The 23,508-nt window shown below is 36.6% G+C and overlaps 1 protein-coding gene across 8 annotated transcripts in view; it reads left to right on the top strand.

Annotated features, from left to right (window-relative positions):
- ASPH (aspartate beta-hydroxylase) overlaps positions 1-23,508 on the top strand; it is a 112,793-nt gene that overhangs the window by 56,914 nt on the left and 32,371 nt on the right. For 6 of the 8 annotated variants that reach the window (XM_032180660.1, XM_032180661.1, XM_032180658.1 and 3 more), the window contains 3 exons: positions 5,345-5,386; positions 19,088-19,176; positions 21,001-21,087. In XM_032180660.1, coding sequence (XP_032036551.1) covers positions 5,345-5,386; positions 19,088-19,176; positions 21,001-21,087 — 218 coding nt within the window. Of the gene's footprint in view, positions 1-337; positions 401-5,344; positions 5,387-19,087; positions 19,177-21,000; positions 21,088-23,508 lie in introns of those variants that run through there. The other 2 variants (XM_032180664.1, XM_032180662.1) reach the window with 2 other exon arrangements.

The raw sequence follows: 23,508 nt of genomic DNA, 5'->3' as shown, positions 1-23,508 counted from the left end.
GCTCCCCTTTTCCATTGTACCTGTCCTTGATATTAAAAAGGGGATTAAAAAAAAAATGCATTTGTAAAGGAAATCTGGGCCACCTCGCAAGGTAAATGAAGTGCCATATGCTCAAGAAAGAGTACATAAATTATTGTGTAGATAATATTTGAAACTACGTTTCCCACCTTCTATGGCAACTTTGTGTATATTCATTATGATAACTCCTAGAAATTAGAGCTTTCTTAAAAGTCTAATACAAAGTTGCATTTTTTAGCTGTTAAGATGATTAATTTTGTTTTAGTGTAAGTTGTGTTTTGGTTGGTCCTTTAATATAGATTTCCCCTTATTTTTTCAGATACTTAAAGCTTCAAAAGAAAGTCCCTACATCAGGAGGACCAGCCCTAACCATACGCTACAAAGGGGAGAGCAGATGGTTGTAATAGATCTTACGATATAATTACTGAGCAGTTCAGGGTTTGGGGAGCAAACACTAAGATATTGTAAATGGGTTGTAGCCAACTGTCATTTTAGTAAGCTTTTTTTTAACACTTGGATGTTTAATTTACATTCTTGTCTGATTTTATTTTTTTTTTTGTGGGGGGTCAAGTTTAGTGAATTCATTAGTTTTATTTTTCTTCTGTGTTCATGACAGAGTTAAGACTTTGAACTACATTTCATATGTGCTGTTCAAACAATTGTTAATATTCTATTTATAAAGTAGCAGCAAGTACATTTTTTCAGATTTTAATATATATCTTTTGTTGTGGATTCATACAGTGTGTACAGAGCAGTTTGATGAAGCATAATATTATGAATTTTTAAATGTTTTATAACTGCTGGTATAGCATACAGACTAAACGCATTTTATTGGAAACACTAATCAGGCACACTATGCTGTGAAGTTTTTGACTTGTATCTCTTTGCACTGACATTATGTCAACAGATACACTACATGATTTTCAGGTGATTGAAAATAGTCTAACAATATACAAACTGTGTATGTTTAATTCACAGTAGTAAAAGGGCAGATTACTAAATTACATATTTTTTTCAGAAATCTTTAGTGGGTGCATTAAAACTTTTTATTTATGTACATTTGGTTTTGAAGCAATATTTTCTAGAAACTACACAATAGCCCAGCAGGGAGTCAGTGTAAATTGAAACAAAGCAGAATCACCAGAATCAGGTTGATTTCAGGAAAATTATCATACTTATCCTAGCAATATAATGATTTTTAAAGCTGGATTTAGGAAACTATTCAGTGAACTACTAAAAAAAAAAAGTTAAATTTGCATAAATACTGAATTTGTAAATCTAAATAAATAAATTCAACCTTAGGAAAATTAGGGTATAAAAATTTAAACCTACAATTGTAAATGCTCTTGTAAACGGTACACAACTGAGTGATTTAGAATTTTAATTCTAGAGGTGTACTCTTTACCTGTTCCATGCTGCTGTTCCACAATTACAAAGACACACTTTATTCTTTGGCATTTTGCATGTGCTCCTTTTTGGCTCAGGAATAATTGCTGTGTTTTTTTTTTTAAAAAAAAAAAAAAAAAAAAAAGCTAAGTCTAATGTGAGAGCTTGGAAAAAACAAATGTTTAAAATCAATTTGTAACGCTAACAGCAGTTGCCTTTTGGTTGACAGGGAGATTTTAAACTTCTGTAACACGTGAACTGAAGTCAGGTTTTCAGTTGGGTTTTCAGTTGCTTACAGTTCTAGATAAAGGGACATCATATACTCTGACTTCTTTTGTTTGGGACTTCAGTAAGACTCCACATAAATGAGTGGTACATATGATTAATAAATATAGAAGATGTTAAAAGTGGCCTCTTTAGACTTTCAAGAAAGCAATAATACTCTTAGACTGTGATGTGGTTTGGGATGGGATATACTCATAAATTTACCTGTGATTGTGAATTGCAGAGCAATAATTTTTACAAAGCCATATTTTGTGATGAAGCTTGGGAATAATTGTAGAACGGTGAATGGAGGACTTTTTATATAACAGTGGCAGCCTACTTGTAGACTAACAGGACTGTGAGAGTATATTATGCTGTGATCAAATTCCAAGTATTTTGTAACTGGGTATGTGATTTTTATGTGCTTCATGTTTACAAAAATATGCCAGGCTGGGCAAGGTCAAGAGGACTATTAAAGAAAATATGTATATTTCATCTGTTTTAATGTTTGGCTGCAATAAAACACAGAAGAATATCTATGTCTTTCTAGTGTCATTATTTTTTCCAAAGTGCGGTATACTAACTATGTGGGATAAATATTTGCCTCAGATACTAACTAATCTTATTAATTTCCAAGTTAATTATTTGAATTTTTAAAAATATAATTGAAAATAATTGAAAGTAAAATTTACAAAGAGGAGGAAATCTAGTAAGCAGAAGTAATTTTTATTTTAGGTGGTAATATGTGATAGGAATGTGCATTACTCTAAATTGTCTTTTATTATTGTGTTGTGTGTCTTTTGGAATATTAGCAACTGTGCAACTAATTTGGTCTCAGTTTTGCTCACTACATGTAATTTATATTTGTAACTTAAAATGGATGAGAAATTACTGTGACATCCTAGATGTATCTTGCCTTTGTTAAAGACACCTACTTTTCACAGAAGCTATTCTATTTTATGGTCCATAATCTAAATTAAAAGTCTAAGAAATGTGTTGTGTTTATTCAGTTCTGTGCTTCAAAAGAAGCTTCCCTGAATTTTTAAGACCTCAAATAGTTTTGTATTTTCATATTGAAATACACTTGAATATAGAACTGTAATTATTAAAAAATAAAAAAATAAAATAAGTCCCCAACATAATATCTTCATATTTTCCACATTGCTACATTCCTCCTTGTCATATCTCAATGAATGTATAAAATCTTGGATCCAGTTGTTTTTTTGGAAATCACAAGAAGAAATACCAATAAGGAAAGCAAAACTTGAATAAAAGCAGGATACTGAAATACCATTTTAATATTGAAAATTTACTACAATTTTAAGTGACTTTTCATGTTCTCAGTAATAGAAAATGTATCATATCATAATCCAGATATTTCTAAGTGAAGAAAATTGTTAAGATTGGCTTTTGGAAAGATATTGAAAATTTTCATTTATTTACTGAATGTCATTATGTAGTTTCTAGTGCTTGAAAAATTACGTATGTGTAAATACCACTATATTATACAGTTAGTTATTCTGTTGATTGGGTTATATGTAATTTCTATGAGATATGAAATAGATTTTGGCTGTGACTTGGGTTATTGTTTCACATTCATTCACAAAAATCTAGGCTTACTGCAATGTGAAAAATAAATCGATTCTATATAGTAGAAACTTTCTTGGGAATACCTGGCACATGTTACACTATGATAGCAGCTCTAATCTAGAGAGGCTGTTTAAAACAGCGTTGTCTGTATATTTTATCTAGATCTGTTTTGATCAAAACAGAGAATTTGAGTTAAGGATGAGAGTGACTTGAAGAGCTACCAATAAATTTTCAGTTTGGGCTATGACTCGTTTAAGTTGATAACTAAATAGTCTGGAAAGTAACTATTATATCCCTGTCTTTGAGATGAAGCACATTTTTAAATCTTTATCAGAAATGGAGTAATTGAAATGATTTGCACCATCAAAGTAAGGCAGAGATCAATGTGGAGAGAACAAAGCAATATGCGTTGTAGCTGATGCTGAAGCAAATTCTTAGTTCAGCATGGTAAGAACTGAGGAAAACAAGATCTTCAGAACTAACAAGTTCAAGTTGTATTTAATTTCAAAAGCAGCTACTTAGAAGGAGAATCTGGAGTACAAAAAGATGAATGGAGAGGCTGTATTGAAACCGATGGCAGTTAATTTAGCAGAATATATACTGGAAGAAATCTAGGAGAATTTGGAGAAATGATCCTGATGCATAAATATAGACAGCAATATATAATGTGCGAGCTTCAGTAATAAAGTGGTCCAGAAATGGGAGACAGGAGTAAGTTTTAGAGTGATAAACTCATACCTTGTTCTTGCTGTGATATAACAGAAGTTGCAGAAATAATGGAAATGTCAGAGATGGGCAGGAGAGAGTCACTGAGTGACCCAGGAAACTGGGTGGTTAAGTAGCATGATCTATCATGGTTTATTATCCTGTAATGTGTTTATGCTACTTGTTTTGAGTTTATAAAATAATAGCAATATGAATACTATTCTCTCTAATCTGGAGCTGTGTTATTGCTCTTTTTAAAAAACAATATTTCTGATGCCATACTGACAAATGGATACATCTCATTCCTTGCTGTGTGTGTAAAAAAAAAAAAACATTTTTTTAGCAAGTCCTGAACAATGCTTTCATTACTATCCTATTAGAGTAATAATATCCTCCCAATTATTTCATAGTATGTAACTCACTTTTTTTTTCATTTTCTTTCAATTTAATTGACTATCTGGATTTCATGATGTAATTGAAGAGGCGAATGACTTTCAAAGTCACCCTATTTAATTTCTTGTATCAAATGAAGTTAATCCTCATTATGCCTTGTGCTGAATGTAAAATTAAGGTGTACTGTATGCACATCCAGGAGCAGCAGTAGTCTGCCTGTAGTAAAGAGGTGGACAGGAATTTCCTTGAAGACAGGAGGAAGAAATAAAAAGCTAACTCTTTTTTAAGTATTATAGAGTATATTAGGATTAAAACGTGGTAGGAGTACAGTAAAAGAAGAAAAGAAAAACTTGTTTCTGAATGTACCTTCTAGATGCGTGATTTTGATACAAGTATTTGTATGTTTTTTGCTACAGTAGTGCTTAGTTAACATTTGCTCGCGCATTCAGCTGTTCACAAAACATTTGGTTTATTTTAAATGTTAAAAAGTAAGTCAAGAATTTCCAAGTGCTGAAGTCATTTCTGAATAAGGCTTACATTCCCGATTTGTATGAATGTTTTTTACTTTTTAATCAAATGTGTGTATATATATATATATATATATATATATATATATATATAAAGATAGTATTTCCATATTCCAAGGAGTTTTTAATTAATGAACTACTTTTTTTTTATTTTTTTTTTTTTTTTTACAAAATAGCTTGTATTGCAGTGTGTTTCACTTAAATTTTCCAACTAGCTAAAGGGGAAAGTTTATGTGACAGAAATAATTATGCAATGTGTGAAGCATCTGCAGAGAAAGACCTTCTATGTAACCATAGTTCAGACAGTAAACTATGCTTGCTTTTAAAATAAAATTAAAGAAGAAACAAGTCCAGTTAGCACAATCATATTTTGAGTCTAAACTGTAATTTTTTTTTAACTTTCTTATCCTAAACTGTTAACATAAATTCACTTCAATGGAATTATATTTTTAATATTCTAGGAAAAGGTGAAAAAGAGACTGAACAAGACAAAACAGAAAAAGGTAAGTAAATCTAAAAGTAACATTCTACACTTCTGGAATTTGTGTTTTCTGGGAGAACTGATTTAAATTAGGTTAAATAGTAGTGAAACTTAAATAGTAAATGTGCAGTGTGCAACTGTTTTTGTAAATAGTCAAAAACTTGACAGTAAATCATTCCTCTCTTACACAGTTGCAGGCTGCTGTTAAAAACTTCAGCTGTTTCAGAACTAAAAGGCTTCAATGTCGTGCTCCCTGTGTGATGTTTCAGGGGTCGTAGCGTCACCACACAGTTCGGACATCTCGAGGATCTCAGGGTGAGAGGCAGCTGGGGCTGTCAGAACCTGTAAGCCCTGTGAGCTGCCCTCAGCTGGGAGCAGGATAGCAAGGCTTGTGCAGCACCTGGCGAACCTCATGTGGCCTGAGGGGAGTAGAGGCAACCTGTGGATAACAACACTTAATAGCTCCAGTGTATTGGAATGTAACTTGAGTTTTACCTGTGTTACTGGTTGATAAATTGTAGGTCTAAACAGATGCAGCTGTGGTGTTAGGGAAGTTATATCCATCCTCACTCACAAAACACTGTCTGGGAGAACTTGTAGGTGCTTTATAAAAACAGCAGGTAGCACTGAAATCAATCTGCTTCAGTGATACCCAGTATGGGTTAGGTAAGAACATCCAGAGGCAAGTTTGGTGGAAAAGTGAGTGGTGCTGAGTACTGAGAGTCTTGTCTTCCTACGTTGACGTTGGTGTTGGCCCTGTGCATTCCCTATCACTGCTTTGCAGAGCCTGTGTCATTCAGATCAAGTTTTGTATCTCTCCCTTGCTGTATCATTGCAACTGATCACAGATAAAAACCTCAGCATCTGTGTATGCGTCCTTTTCACTCGGGAAGACCTAGTGCCTGCTGTAGGTAGCTCCTCTTTTACTTCTAGGGGGAGGTAAAGGGTGTCAGTGACTGCTGGTGTCCTTTTTCATCCTCCTCTTGCTCCTTTTCATCCTCCTCTTGCTCTGACTGCTCTTGGCTTGGACTGGCGCACGCTTCGTTGGGTTAGAAACCGGCTGGATAGCCGGGCCCAAAGAGTCACGGTGAATGGAGTCAAATCCAGTTAGAGGCCGGTCACTAGTGGTGTTCCCCAGGGCTCGGTGCTGGGGCCGGTCCTCTTTAATATCTTCATCGATGATCTGGACGAGGGCATCGAGTGCACCCTCAGTAAGTTCGCAGATGACACCAAGTTAGGTGCGTGCATCAATCTGCTAGAGGGTAGGAAGGCTCTGCAGGAGGATCTGCATGAAGTTCAACAAGGCCAAGTGCCAGGTCCTGCACCTGGGGCACAATAACCCCAAGCAGAGCTACATGCTGGGAGAGGAATGGTTGGAAAGCTGCCTGGCAGAGAAGGACCTGGGAGTGATGGTGGATAGTCGGCTGTATATGAGTCAGCAGTGTGGCCAAGAAGGCCAACAGCATCCTGGCTTGCATCAGAAGCAGTGTGGCCAGCAGGTCTAGGGAAGTGATTATCCCTCTGTACTCGGCTCTGGTGAGGCTGCACCTCGAGTACTGTGTTCAGTTTTGGGCCCCTTGCTACAAGAAGGACATCGAGGTGCTTGAGTGAGTCCAGAGAAGGGCGACAAAGCTGGTGAGAGGTCTGGAGAACAAGTCCTATGAGGAGCGGTTGAGGGAGCTGGGTTTGTTCAGCCTGGAGAAAAGGAGGCTCAGGAGTGACCTTATTGCTCTCTACAGGTACCTTAAAGGAGGCTGTAGCGAGGTGGGGGTTGGTCTGTTTTCCCACATGCCTGGTGACAGGATGAGGGGGAATGGGCTAAAGTTGTGCCAGGGGAGTTTTAGGTTGGACGTTAGGAAGAACTTCTTTACCGAAAGGGTTGTGAGGCATTGGAATGGGCTGCCCAGGGAAGTGGTGGAGTCACCATCCCTGGAGGTCTTTAAAAGACGTTTAGATGTAGAGCTTAGGGATATGGTTTAGTGGGGACTGTTAGTGTTAGGTCAGAGGTTGGACTTGATGATCTTGAGGTCTCTTCCAACCTAGAAATTCTGTGATTCTTTTTCGTTCTTCTTTCTCACTTTTTCTCAGTGTCCATTATATTTGTGTACTTAGGAATACTACTTCTGTGTTCTTTTGATGGTGTGTTTTGTGTATTTGTGTTTTAAATACAGACTTCTGGCAAGCCATATAAACATTATATTGAAATATTAAATATGCTGAATGCAAGCATTGCATTTGAAAAAGAAACATACCATCAGCTGGTTTATTTGTGAAGCCATGCTGTTATATCCCCATTTCCAATTACAGAAGGCTAGGTTTGGTGGCAGGACATACCTTACCACAATTGATAGTAGGAAAAAAAAAAAAAAAAAAATTGTGCTAGCTTCATTGAGCTGCTTGAACAGTAGAATAATTAGACAAGTAATAGCTGTCCCTTATGAGTGAGAAGCATTCACAAGTAAAAAATATTATTTTTTTGGGGGGGGGAGGGGGAAGCGGGGACATTATAATTTTTAGTTTGCTTGTTTGCTTTCTTAATAGGAGTAAGAACAGAACAGGTATCAAATTTAATCACATTTGCATTGTTTAAACACACTTGTAAAAGTTGTTGAAATACAGTGGTTCCTCTACAGACACAACAGCTTGAAAGACAGGTAGCAACTTTTTAAATAGATTTTTCTCACTTAGTACCCTTTAGAGCAGACAAAACCAAGATATCTTTTTGCTATTGGTCTGTTAGGACTTTAGTTTGTTATCTATCTGCCAAAGTAGATTTTCTGAAGGCAAGCAACATTACACATCCAAGGAAAAAGTTTGGTTCTGCACTACTGAATTGCAGAAACATGAATATGGTGTAGTTACTTAATATCTTTTAAAAATGTATATTGTGAGAGCTGATACTTTTACATAAGTATGTCTGACAAGAAAGAAAAATCCATTATCCAGAATAAGGAATTCATACTTATTTGTTGCTATCTTAGAGATAAATGTTTGTTTTTTCTAGGCTTTCTTCCAGCAGAACATAATAGATATTTAAAATCAACTTTGCCTTCTAATTTCTGTGTTAACTGAAGCTCCTCTGGAAACTCCTCTAAAGAAACAAGCAGCCAGCCAAACCAAAACTCGTATGTAGTGTACTATTACTTTCAGTTATCTCTGTTATGTACATAAGAATATCATCAGACTTTATATTTTGTCAAGGAATTGAAAGGGCTGGTGCATCTGAAAAATAATTCTTTAAAACATTTCACAGGTAGTACAACTCAGGGCATATATACCATATCTTACCATATCTTATGATATCTTATCTCAGGGCACATATACCAAATATACCATATCTTTCCATGTGATGTCTTTTTAGTTGTATTTGATCACATAGGCTGGCAAAAATTAAAAATTAAGAAGGAGCTTCAATGTTCTGCTTTGGCTTGTATTGGCATGTATTGATAACATGGATATCAAAACTGGAACAGTTGTTTACTGTGGTGAATCTGTTTCTTTCATACACTGAACATCAGTATATGTAATTATAAATATAATTTTCACTTTTCAAAACTAATGAAACATAAAAGTGAAAATAAATGCCATCTGGTTGGAGCACCAAGCTGTGTTACATCAGGGACAGAGCATACATAAACGAGGCTTAAGACAATGTCATTCCACAAGCAGCCCTGCAAGTGTCATTCTGATACCAAGGTTAATAGTCCGTTCAGTTTACTCTAGGTTAAACCTTTGAACAGGATAAGTAGGATTCCACTGATACCAGTAGAAATCTCACCTGTATGACTTGTAGGGTATAAGGAGCTATTCTTCTTGCTAAATGTAGGTTTTTGCTGTAGAGTAAGATGAATTATACCATAAACTCCATTAACAACCTTAGCCATAGCTTCACTGGCTGTACATTTAATACACACATTTAACTCACCTCCAGCATGGTCACTTCAGGCTAGGTAAGCTGAGTTCCATACGAGCAAGCTCTGTTTTTAAGGGAGCTCTATTTATTTACCTAGATATTTAATTATAGTCTACATTAAATATAAGCTGTTGGCAGGATGTTGCATTTGATAGAAATGCAGTTCTCAAAGTCCAAAAGTGCTGCAAACACTATGTTGAACTAAATTTATAAGACACTAGAATATGAGTGTGTACTTTTGTATGGAAAATCAATAACAAATAAATAAAGTCTGGTCTTGTCAAAGGGATGCTTGATTCTAGCCTGTGAATGAAGCCAAAAGACTTTATGGTGAAAGGAAGAAGAGAATAGTGAAAACACATGCCAAAAATAAAATTATCATTCTGCAATTGTTCCTTATGATCAACATTAAGTAACCGACAGTAATTTCAGACAGAAGACCCTGTAGAATACTTTTTACTGCAAGGGATATTGTTCTAGAATAACTGCAGCTAAAGATTTATTATAGTCATTAGATTTCATGGCTTTATTAGTCCCTAAAATGCCTCATTTTTTTTAATGGTCTGATTGCTTCCCCAGATAAGTTGATTACAGAGGTTTTTCCTGTTCTACTAGCACAGTTTAGAGAGATCTTTTAACTATTGTAGTGCTACTGTCTTTAAATTGTTGAGATGCATTTACTGGGTTTTATACCTTCCAAGTTTTCCTTTATAGAAGCCCATAAAAGAAGGGGATCGCTTTTGCTATCTGTAACTCACCTAATGAGCTTCCCAAGCAACTGAGCAATGGCAGAAGTTTTTCATCATCATCAAATTCTCATTCCAGTGCCCACTGAGAGACAGCACAACTGCAAAACTAATTTGTCTAATGACATAGGACAAACATGAGGAAGGAAGACAACTGTGTAAGCAAATTTTGAATTTTAGGTAAAAGCAATGGGCCTACTAATATAGGTATATTTTTCAGCCCATAACTGAAACTTCGTAACTCGGACTGGGAAGATAGGAATATCTGGGGGGAGAGGACAGTTATTAGTAAAACAGAATGTCACAAAAATCATCGAAAAACTTCGGCAGGGCGTGACATCAGCAGGGTGTGATGATTAATCATTTCCTTGTAAAATGCCCATTCACGAGTTGCCAGTAGAGTTATTACAAAATATATGTTACAGCAGGGATAGGAGTTTGTTTAGGAAAGAAAACCTTACCACCTCTGGAAATTGCTTTCTTAGATTTTGAAAATTTAAGATTGTGAACTGCTATAAGTAGCCTTTGCTACAAATGACTGTGTGACTGCATCATGTGGAGAGGTTTTAATTTCAGATTATATTTAGCATTGGCATCCCCCACATATCTGCTTTTGTCAATCTGGGAAAGAAATAAGTAGCTATCATTATACAGTTATAACTATACAGGTTGTAATTTTTTTATTTAAAAGTTGTAAGTAAAACTTAGCTACTTGTGTAGGTAAAACATACCATCTATGCAGCAGGACTATTCTGGTGCAGTTTTCAATTGCAAAACTGGGGACAGTGTGCCCTCAAAGTGGGAGTGAAAACCATCATTTATCTTGAGTCTTTAGGCCTTAAGAAGGTATTTAACTACAAGCAGAGTCCTAGCTGCTTTCTGTTTTGTGTGCCAACAGTAGCAGATGCAACATGGAGGAAGCCACTGGGAATTCCCCTTGAACGTTACAATGACAATAGTAAAATAATAAATCCAATGACAGCAACTGAAATCCACTTGACGGGGTTTGTTAAATAGGAAGCAGAGTCTATCTGTCGTCGTATTTGCTACCTACATCCCCGGAGAAATTGTGACTTTGTCTCACTATTTCTAAGGAACTAGAAATTTAATTAGAAGACATGTTTAAGAAGAAATGTTAGTAAGGACACTCTTACTCACAGAGAAAGCTACTCTCTCTCTCCATTGACTGAATCCTACAGCATCCATTTCCAAACGTCAGGGCAAGACAGTTTAGCCTATGTGGAAGACTCCCTTTTTCTCCCATATCTAAGTTACAACAACCAAGGTGTCAGTAACCTTTTCCAGTGTTCAGGATAGGTCCCAGGCACCAAGCTTCAGTGAAGCAGATAAGCCTGCCCTACCACTTTAACCCTTTCCCTAGGCTCTGAACAAAAGAAAGCAAGCAGTGAAAGGGAATTAGTGCTGAGAGCAAAAGATGGAAGAAGGGAAAGGGGCAGCAATAATGAATGGAATAGAGTGAGCTAGTCTCAGGTGAGATTTCTTCCCAGCCACTGTTTTACATCAGCTAACAAGCTCACTACTACTGTTTGTAGTGTTCTGTTCCTTGACACATCTATCTTTTTATAATTATCTAATTTTATTCTGAAATATCTCATCCTGACCTTTTTTTAGAAGGTACAAGGGTGAGAGATGATTTAAGTATTTGAATGTAGCATGCTGTTTTTTTTAAAGTAGAGATAACCACTAATTATTCCGGGACTTTTAATAGCAGCATGATATTATCTCCCACTTACTTGCAGTATCTTTTCTCAGGATCAAAACTCAGATCATGCTCAGAATAAGTCAGTAAGGTCAGAACAATTCATGTTACATGTTATGCTAGAAGTAAGTCATCCTTTAAATGATCTTTTCAGAAAACAACTAGTTGAAGTCTTTATAGTGTGGGCAGTTAGAATTCCACTTAAAAGGAACTTGCTCTGTTAAAATGCCACATGCACAGTATACCTTCAGGATTTAAAAAGAAAAAAAAAAGTTATATTAAATATGAAAGGTGATGATGATGATAATTTTCAATATTTTTGTCCAATTCTGGCAAATAAAGTATCAATTGTTTTGAGATGTCAGGCTGATCTCTAACCAATCAGGTCAGCAGTGTTCACTTTTTTAGGAGAACGAGGGTTTCCTTAGCGCAACTAATTGCTTTGTTATTCAGGCAAAAGTGTGAAATGGAAAGCTGACTTACCTTCCTCTTTGTGGAGCCTAGAAAGGATTCATTTAATCCATTACAAAAGTATTTATTTCTGATATATTTCTACCAGTTTTATATTTCTTTGGACATAGGGCCAGATGTAATCTTTTTTTTTTTTTGTCATGTACTAGTCATCACTTTTCCCATATGTTATTCCATGTTACTTCCTGTAATTATATTGGTTTGTATGCACTTACCATGCTGACATAATTAAAATACCTGGCATTTTATGCCAATTTCAAACCTTGTGTTCTGCTCAGTTATACAGAACCATGCACTCATTTAAAGACGTCTGTCTAGAAATTCTAGAAAAGCTTCATTCTTTGATTGCTGTTTCTTCAGGAAAAACTTTGGATTAAATATTGTAAAGGAATAAGAAATTATACTTCCATTGCAAGTCTGTATATTGGGTTTACGTGGCAAGATTTTGGTAGTGGGGGGCTGCAGAAGTGGCCTTTGTGAGAGGAGTCCAGACGCTGCCCCGTGTTAGATATGTGCTCCAGGCACGTGGCAGCAGTTCCCCTGTGGTCTGTGGAGAGGCCCCTGCAGCCCATGGGTCCCACATGGAGCAGATCTCCATGCTGTAGCCCATGGGGGAGCCCCCGGTGGAGCAGGTGGATGTGACCTGGAGGAGGCTGCAGCCCATGGAGAGCCCCTGCAGGAGTAGGCCCAGGGCCGCAGCCCCCATTCCCCTGCACTGGTTGGGAGGAGGAGGTGGAAAAGGGTGCTTGGGGGGAAGATGTTTTTGGTTTGCTTTTAGTTTCTCACTTCTCTGTCTTGTTAGCAATAGGTAATAAATTACATTAATCTCCCTATGCTGAGTCTGTTTCACCTGTGATGATATTTGTTGAGCAATCTTCCTGTCCTTATCTCAACCCTTGAAACCTTTCCATCCTATTTTCTCCCCCTTTCCCTTGGAGGAGGGGGACTGAGAGCAGTCACTGTGGAGCTCAGCTGAGTAGATCCACTACATTCTGTGAATAAAATCAAAGTTGCAAAATGGTATGTCTGATGCTATTTGTCTGGACAATTGCGGAAGAGGAAAAGATTAATCTGCTTCAGATGAAGGCTTACCGAACTTGATATTTTTAATGTTATTGCTTTTTGTTTTGTTTTTCCCAGAGACAGTTGATAATAGCACCTGTAATTGAGATTGCTTTCCATCACAAGGCACTGTTCTTAATCATTAAAAGCTTTTCTGAAGTTTTATCATTGAGATGCAGTTTTCCATCCAGAAAACTCATTTTGGAAATGCCTTTCTAAAAATTAATTTTGGAAAATTTCAAGGAAACGATTCAGTAGCCTAACAAGACGATTTTTTTTCATCAAAAGATCAAAGTTTCTTTGATCTTTTTTTCTGATTGTTTAAATGAAAAAAAGTATACTGCAGAAGGTGTATGTTTTCTTTCCCCAAGAGTGTTTAGTATTAACTAAAAGTACTAGTTCAAATATACACATGCCATCAATGAAGATACGTTTGATTTTGGTCACTAAATTTCATTATCCTAGTCCATTTGCTGCTACACCTACACCCGTCTCAAAGTGAAGGACATATTCCAGTCCAGGTATTTAGACCTGAGCAGGTTTTCCTGTGATACTATTCCTTCTGAGCATTGAAGCTTTCTGTGAGGTCAGGTATTTAAATGAATGAATGAATCATTTCCTGATTCTTTCATTGTTCACACTACTGACTTCCAAAGTGTGGAGAACAGATAGGATGGGCTTCAGTTCCAAATTAGGACACACGTGTACAGATGGTGGCTAAACTGTGTTATATGTAATGGTCATCTACATGTATGCAGTCAGTGGAGCCTTCAGCTAACTACATAGTAGGTATTTACATTATGCTGAACTCGTTTTTCAGGCTCTATTAACTATAATGACAAGGTTTTTACAGGTTCTACTACACAGAGAAACCTAAATTTAGTTGCCTAAACTTGAAGCTGTCACTGCGTTGGTGACATCATCAAGTAATAACTAAAGGAATGAAGTTTTAGCGAGAGTACAAAGAGTTATGCCATCAGGTACTGCTGCGGAGCTTGTATTGCTTCTTGCTCAGGATGTAAATTATAGATATAATCACAGTGCTGTAATACGTGTAGAAACAGGTGAAGTGTTTCTTGCAAAGGGTCACTTGTGTTCTAGTAGCACCTTTTGGTGTGGGGCACATGCGACATTATGTGACAGGAGAGAGGCTTTGTCACTTACATACATCGTTCCTTGGGTCATTCTTCTGGCTCCTTATAGCCTTAATAATTTTTCTGAAGTATGCAGCTGAGACAGAACAACAGTAGGTTGGTTGGTCGGTAACAGCAATCTGAGGCAACAGAGTTTAGGGGAAAAGACACTTGAAGAGCATGAGCAACGTGTTCTTGCTTGCACAAATGTAAAAAGTTGCTCCCTGCCTTTACCCTAGATGACTAAACAAAGTATCTTTGAACAATTCTTTGAAAGTAAGTGATTTGATCTCCTTTAATCATTTAGTTACCTTTTCTTTATTTTTCTCTTGCTGACTTGTGGTCTTAGAGAAGTGCATTATTTTTTGTCCTGGTTTTAGTTAGGACAGAGTTAATTTTCTTCCTAGTAGCTAGCTGGTAGAATGTTTTGGCTTAGGATGAGAAGAGTGTTTCTGTGTCCTTTGTAGAAAAAGGCTGCGACTGCTTTTGCTGATGACAAAGAGCCATTCAATTTAAAACATAAGCCATATCATATATTTTTAGCTTTCATATGCCAAAATCGGTACATAAAATAGCTATTTCTTTATCATTCGTTTGATAACATTGTAAATTATTATGTTTATCACTTCCAAAATATTTTCCATCTAATTTTTGTTTGTTTTTTTTTTTTGTTTTGTTTTGTTTTGCTTCTTTCCCTTGCCTTAATACAGAAGGGAAATAATCAGATTGCTTGTCATCACTGGCCATAGTTTATTCTCTATTAGGAAGAATTCATTGTGATTTCTTGTGAGGCTTCTTCCTGTCTTGCTGGTTTAACAGTGGAAACTCCTTTCTCTGAGGGAGACCTGAGCAATCGTATGACAGCAATCCTAGGTAGAAAGTGTATCCTTGCATCCAAGGCCATTACTGAAAATCCTCGGTATTATTCTTGCAAGACCATAGTATGATATATAAAAGAATTATTACCACTTCATTGCTCAAACAAATTTGGACTATCAATCACCCTAGCAGTTGTGTGATTGTGGGTTTCTTCATATATATGGTGAAATGTGTAAGTCATGGGGAAAATAACTACTTTTTTTTTTTCCTATGAAAACAGATAAGTTTATTTCTTTGTAACAATGGATTTAATATATTGGGTCACATCTGCTAAAAGTTTATTACATTAGAAGGAGGCGATGTATAATTTATTAAAATACCCCTGTAGGGAGATAGCAGGCTATCTGTTTAATATAGAGGAATGCTTGATGGTTATACTGAAAGCTCCCAGGTGAATCCTTTAACATAGGAGTAGAATGGGTAGATGAAAATATTTGCTTGTTATATAATGTTTGTTGTGTTATACTAGTGCCTAGCAGCTGAATAATATTTATGTTAACAGCTCCATTCCAGCTTTTCACATTGATCTCCTGCTGGTTTAGAGTCGATGTAAAATTGTACTGAAAATGGGAAAATAATGCTTCTTGGTAATGGAGGGTGACAAAAAGATTCTTCCAATGTGTCACTAAAATCGGACATTAGGGGAAAGATGTCTTACTTCTGTTGCAAGAGACTTGTAAGAGTTTACACTCACTTTGTCTCATCTCCTTGTAAACTGAGGCATTGTGGAAATAACTGTCCTACAGGCAGTTAGTTTCTCAGTGAGTGGGAGAGCTTCTTTCCATTGCCTCACAGGAACCTCACTTTTACCATGTTTATGTTTGAGAAAGACCAAATGACTGTGTGTCTTTCCATGAATGCTGAAAGTTAAAAAGCTGACAAACAGCTGTCCTCTCTTACTGAATGCACAATTTCTGTGCAATGGTCTAGTTTTAGATAAAAGATTTTGATTCATGCCATGGGAATTGGCTTTTTAATGTTGTTTTGCATTATTTCTTGTATGTACAGCCTCATACTTAGAGAACAGGAACTGAATGTTTGGTTGTGATGTCCAGCTGGAAGCTCCCTAGACTGTATAGTCAGGGGAACTGGCATGTCTCAGTTTTCCTGCTAACAACAGATCGCAGTTTCACTTGGGTTGGTTGAGTTCAAAGATGCTAAAAAGCCCTTAGGGAGGCTTGCTTTTATTGGCTTTTGGGGCTGGTACTCCCAGGTTCACTCACAGATACTTTTGAGAAAGCCACGCAATAAGCAATGGTTGAATGAGCAATAGTTTCTCATTTCAGTAAAATGAGGTGGAACGTTTTTAGATATTTTTTTTTCTGGCCTAATGATATCATCAGCAACTTCTGATCATACCTGTTAGTCACTCTGTGCTCAAGGTCCTGGGGTGGAAGAATCCTTGTTCTCATGATGAGAGCTGCTTCTGTGAGTTCTGGGGGAATCAAGGGGTATGAGTACTTGAAACAAAATAATGTCATGCTCCTTGGTTGTTGTTATCTTTAGCTGCATGAAAATGCAATAAATCCATCACTTTTCTTTCAAGTGGTTAATATTAAAGTAAGAAATAGCAGCCACAGTCTAAAATGCATTTCTACTACATTGTGGAATGAACAGAAGACATGAAAATCATCTGTATTATCTCAATTGATAGTACTATACTAAACAACAGTGCATTTCATTCAGTGTTCATCTATGTTCACTAGCACAGAGTTCTTATATACACATTTCAGTGTGCATTTGGAAGGTACTTTCCAGAAACTTTGTTTGGAAAAAGAAAAAGAGTAAAGTAAAATCTCTCCAGTCAATTTGATTCCATAATAACTGCATTCCTTAAGTACATTATTCTGTGCCTTAGTAGAAATGCTCAATTTCAAAGTCTTTGAGTACAATGAAATGCTGAAGTGTTTAGGGGAGGAAAATAAGTGCTTTAAGGCATGCTATTTGATGGTTTATTCTGAAAAAGGAGTAAATTCCTGTACTTCATTTTTTCTTTCTTACCTTCTTGGTAGCTAATGCCTTGTAAATTTACAGTCGCTTCTATTATAACAAGGATCAACAAGGGTAAAACAATGCTAATGCAGTGCTGCTTTAGCACCTTTCCTTTATAGATCCTAAAACATTTTATCTTTAAAGCTTCGTACAAACTTTGTGGGTAAATGAAATTCAGTAGGATTACTTCAATATTGCTTTTTTTTTTTTTTTTTTCATCTGCCTCTGAAAAGCAGAAGTATCTGAACTATTGTGCAGCGTTGGTATGCACAAATATAGAGGTAATGCAAGAAAAACTCTTTCAATGCAAAATTGTAACTTACCTGCAAACTGAGCTCAGTGCTGAGCATGACAGTGAAAGTCTTACATAAAAAGAACCAAAGGTGGTCATCACAGTTTTTTTTGAAGTCATACAGAAGCAGTTCAGCCTCGTGAGTCTCTCTAATGCTTAGGATGGGCTAGTATTGGTTTAGCATTAACGAAAGCCTTAATCTTTGTCCGAGTTTTTTTGTGTAGATGAAACGATTTGTCTGTTTAAAGCTCAGCGTAGGATCAGTCTTGTAGAGGAAGTGTCATTTACTGAATCATGAGCACAGCTTCCAGCAGCATGTGGCTGTTCTTCTCATCCCTGAGCAGTGCACCTGAAGATGTAGGAAGAAGAATCAAACATGTCTAGTTATAATACTTTGTAGTGAATGTCCAAAATACTTGCATTACAGCAGTTTTGTGATGTTAATTTGTATGGTGTTTGGTTTCAGTTTCACATGTACCAGTTATGACATTCCCTGTTTAAACTCTTACGAAGATAATAAATTACATCTTTTCATGCAATTAATAACACTTTTCAGAGAGGAGAAAAAAGCATAATTTAAACAGAAATACGTGCTACTAATTACAAATATTCAAAAACTAGTAGTTACTTGTGTTAGAGAATACTTCCCTTGTGTCAGGAAAAAAAATATTTTTAATGAAGTACAAAAGCAAAGTTTCACTATAGCAAATGGGAAGAAAAGTGGTTATCTGCTGTCATATCCTTTATAGGTATACCTACATTTTTCTTACATCTAGTATACTTTAATGCAACCAACCAGACGTTAAGTGCGAGCTTTGCTGAAGTAAATAGCTGCTTAAATTGACACGATTTACTTCAATTTGCTTCAAATGCAATTTACTTTACACAATTTTCTTCAGGATTGGTTTGCCACATACTGCTATGGTTCTGCTAATGTGGAATAGCTTGATGAGCTATGGAAAACTGATCATTTGAAGAGGTCTTGATCAACCATTTCAGCATTGAACTAGTTTTCAGCAGTAGGTTGGACTGCTTGACTTTTTGTGTTGCTTCTGTCCTGAGTAATTCTGATTTCTGTCAACTATTTTAATTGCTTTAATTGTTTTAGTTGCAGTAATAGATAAATATATATATATATATATATGCAAAACTTAAGAAATGATTATCATGTTATTTTTTGTAACACCATACAAATGTGGAAAAATAACATAGTTCTCTCTGTTCTTCCATGTCGAACAACCATTTGGAAAAAATCTTGACTGTATAAGATGACAAATACTTATTCAAAAACTTGGCTGCAAAGTTATTCAGTCTGAATGACTGATGATTACTTTTTCATACAGGATTTTGTGATTGTAATAAGTAAGAAATCAATTTCTTTTCAGTGTGTTTTGAAACTGCCTCATTTGAAGACATGCACTTTTTCCAGTACTAATCTCTAGTTAAAGCTACTCCAAATAATTGCTGTGAAATACGAAAGAAGTAATGAACTGTGTATTTTTAAATTTCTTCTAGCTAAAAAGAAAAAGAAGCCAAAGCTCTTGAACAAGTTTGATAAGACCATTAAAGCTGAACTAGACGCTGCAGAAAAATTACGTAAGAAAGTAAGTTTTGAATGTTTTATTCAGGCTGTAAATAGTGAATATAAATTAATAAAAGTTAGCTTAGAAAAATGGAGAATTACTTTTAGATTACTTTTTGTGAAATTAACTTTTAAAAATTAAGTGTTTAGTGCATGTTTGTGCTCCACGTTTAACTTCTGTTGGATAGTTTTCTTTTTTAAATTGTATTTGTCTATTCATGTGTTTGCACTCACTTCTTTGATTATATGAATTCAACAAAAGTGATTAAATTAATCATGTGGAACAGGGCTAGATCTGTCCTATTGCCTTCCATTTCAGTACTGAACTGTACTATTATCAGAGTACTTAGATAACATAAGCATGTTAATATGGATCTTTCAGTATGAATTCATGTGCTTCATGAGTATTAGGTGAAATCTTTGTATGTGTTGTTTCTGCTGGAGTTCCCACATGCATCCTAGCAGTGTCTCTGCTGCCGTACAGAAGCATAGAGCATGAAGCAGATGTTCCTGCTTCTCACCAATGGCAGTAAGACCTTAACATTAGTCAATCGATTTTGGTAGTTTTAAATTTTATAACTTGACAATGAAAAATAAAAAAAGTAAAACGTGGAGAACAACTACAGGCCTTAGTTCTATCCTGAATTTGAGATGACGGAACAATGAGAAACTCCACTTATAGCACAGTACATTTAAAAAAAAAAAAAAAAAAAAAAAAGGCATCTTAATCACTGCAGATGTAAGATGATTCTTGATTTTTCAGAAGACTGACTGCAGATTTTGATTTGCTTTGCCATCCATGCAGCCCCTGTGGGGCTGTAACTCTATGGTGGGGCTACTATTCAGAGGGAACTAGCCTCAGGCTGCTTCTGCTGCTGCTCTTCACTGAGAACCTTGTTTACATGTTGGAATACGGAAATGAAAAGCATTTACATGCTTATTGTTACTTAGACAATTAGTTGACCAAAGACATGACAGAAAATTCTGGTGAGCCTATGGTATCAGTCAGCTGAGTGTTTTCCTGTCTTTGCCTCATGGTGAGATGCAAACAATCACGCTTTGTCTTGTATGTAGCAGGATACATTTAATAACAAATCAGATGTATGTACTATTTGAAGATAGCAGGACAGTTGTGTATAATAATCCACTCATATTTATAAAGCTGTAAGATTTGGATGCGGCAGCAAGATCCAATGCCAAATTTTGCCGGCAGTTGCTCTTTAACAGTGCAGCTGGTTCTTCTCAACTTCCATCGTTGCTTGCTAGTCAGCACCATTCGTGAGAATGGTTGCAGACTTTGTGTGGGACAGGGAAGAGATACAGAGCATATGTGAAGTCCTGAGGGACATACTTGCTCAAAACATTCAGCGGAAACATCCATACACTATAGATGAATCTATCCCATTTCCCATAGAACCACAGTTACAAAACAGCTGGTCATATGAGGTATGCAAAGATGAAATTGCTACCTATGTATAGAACTTTCTTTTTATTCTGTATGTTAAATTCAATTTGGATTCTGTTATTATCCATATAATTTTTATGTTTTAGTATAGATAATTATTGTCTTCTCAACATCCTTTGCAGTCAGCAAAGTGAGTAAAGCAAAACAAAAATTACTCGCTTTGACCATGGTAACTGAATATTATTGCTTTGGAAGTAATGGCAGTGATTTGTTTTAAACAAGGCAATCCCAACAAAAATGTGAGTGAAAACTGTTGATCCTTAGTCTTTATTTGTTTATTTATTTATTTATTTCATTTGGAGAAACTAATTTGTTATTAGGCTATGCATCCTACAACATTTTAATTAGATATAAATGCTGATAAAACTCTCTACCTTCCAGGGAAAAATTGAAGAAGCTCTAAAGGCCTTTGAAGCACTGGTGAATCAATATCCAGAAAGTCCTCGAGCAAGATATGGAAAAGCACAGGTACATAAATAAAGAAATTATAAGCCATAAATGTTTTAAAAACAAGCAAACATTAACTTTTTTTAACAATAGAGCTCTAGACCCCAGGCTTTGTTTATAATTTCATGGACATTTCCTAAGGAAAAAAAAATTACATGATCAGTCAAATTGCATCTGTTTCAGTACTCTGTCCTTCCCCAGTTCCTTCAGAAAGTTTTGTTTAACTTTAATGGGAAGTATAATCAATAACACAAAAATAAGATACATTCTATAAATGTCATGATAACTGGTGAATGGTAAGAGATAAATACCAGCTAATGCCCCACTGCAGGAACAACAGGAACAACAGGCATAACTTTGTTGTCAACAGTCCAAACAGCTCTGGACTAAGTGCTGCTTTTTCATTAATGGGAATAGTGAAGGGGATTTGAAGTTATTATAGAGCATGTTAAAGGATATATAAAGGATAAAGAACAGAAGTTTGTAGGCAAGGAGGCTAAATTAGCTTTTTCTTGTGGAGGAAGTTCTGTTTCATGTTCTGCCATCGTATGTGTCCCCCTCGCCTCAAACAACATCTTAAAAACAAAATAACAGCAAAAACAAAAAACATTATAAAATAAGCTCTGTATTCATAGTATATTTTTTTGAGCCACTCTGGGATGGATGTCTTATTGGAGAATAATCATATTTTCATAAATAGCAGGATAATCCCAATGGAATACATGTAATAAAAGACTGCTTGAACACGTTAATCAAGATGAGCTAAGTGAAACCCTCACAGTTGAAGGGAATTGTGCTGTTACACAATTAATGAGGCACTCGAACTTCAGTCACAACCAGTTTTCATTTGGTTAATAATAATCAAGCTAAAACCAAGCCACAATAATCCAAAGAAACTGTTACACAAGCACTTGATACACAGTAGACCAAATACTTAAATACTCTATGAGGGATCTGCTAAGCTATTTACCTGTTTAGTAGGAGACAATTTAGGTTTGTACATGTGTGGCAGCTTCATCCTGATGGCTAGCTAATCTCCACCACAATGCTCTCTCACTCCACCTCCTCAAATGAACAGGGAGAGAAAACATGATGAAAAAGGGCTCATGAGTTGAAGTAATGTCAGGGAGATCGCACACTAAGTACCATCACAGGCTAAACAGACTCAGCATAGGGAGATGAATATAGTTTGTTGCCTATTGCTAACAGGCTAGAACAGTGAGAAACTAAAAGTAAGCTAAAGGTACCTTGCCCCCACCCACCCTCTTCGACATCCTCTGCCTGAGCAGCACCTGGGAATGGGGCTGCGGTCAGTCCCTGACGGTGTGTGTCTGCCTCGCCTTCATGGTACCTCTCTGTCCCTGCTCCACGTGTGGTCCCTCCCACGGGATGCCCACCTTCCCAAACTCAGCCTGTGGGGGCTGCCCACAGGCAGCAGCTCTTCAAGAACTACTCCAAATTTGGGTCTGTAACATGAGGTCCAACCTTCAGAAACAGATTGCCCCAGCATGGGTTCCTCAAAGGCAGCAGCTCCCGCCACATCCACCTGCTCCACCGGGGGCTCCTCCACGGGCTGCAGCGTGGAGATCTGCTCCATGTGGGACCCATGGGCTGCAGGGGGACAGCCTGCTCCACCAGGGGCCTCTCCACAGGCTGCAGGGGAACTGCTGCTGCCTGCCTGGAGCACCTCCTAACCTCCTGCTGCACTGACCTTGGGGGCTGCAGGGCTGCTCCTCACTCTGTCAATTGCTGTTGTTCGGTGATTTTTTTTTTCCCTTTACTTAGATTTGCCCTCCCAGAGGCCCAGCCAGCATTGCTCCCTGGCTCAGCTCTGGCCAGTGGCAGGTACCTTTTGGAGCCGTCTGGGGCTGGCTCTGATCTGAAATGGGACAGCTGCTGGGCGCTGCTCACAGAGGCCACCCCTGCAGCCCCCCTGCTACCAAAACCTTGCCACACAAACTCAATACAATATATAATGGACTTAACTCTGTTTTTACTTTTATTAGTTTATATTTTTATGACTCATATCTAAGAGAATATATTTTCAGTCTCTTTACTGAAAGTCTTTTTACTGACTACTTGTATTGACATGACCAATGTCAATCTTTATGAATTCAGTATGTGTAAGATGAAGCTGTTCGACAAGAATGAGAAAATTATGGGCTTCACTGACAGATGGATTATTCTTAGGATTTACATCGTAACAGTGTTACTTTTAAATGGGTATTTATACTGATGCAACACATCAAATTTCTCTCTCATTACTACCTAAAGGTATAACTGCAGGGAAGTATAACAGTAAAGTCCAGGAATTTACCACTTGTATGTACTTCCCCTTTCCTGTGAACCATGAGCCAATGTTATATGCTAATTTTATTGATTCTAATTATAATAAGGCACGAGGATTCATTTTTCTCCATGTTTTAATAACTGTAAAAGGCA

This window comes from Aythya fuligula, chromosome 2 (assembly GCF_009819795.1).
Source record: "Aythya fuligula isolate bAytFul2 chromosome 2, bAytFul2.pri, whole genome shotgun sequence".
Classification (NCBI taxonomy): domain Eukaryota; kingdom Metazoa; phylum Chordata; class Aves; order Anseriformes; family Anatidae; genus Aythya; species Aythya fuligula.
The sequence above is the reverse complement of the archived record's forward strand: the minus strand, read 5'-3'. Positions and strand labels throughout refer to the sequence as shown.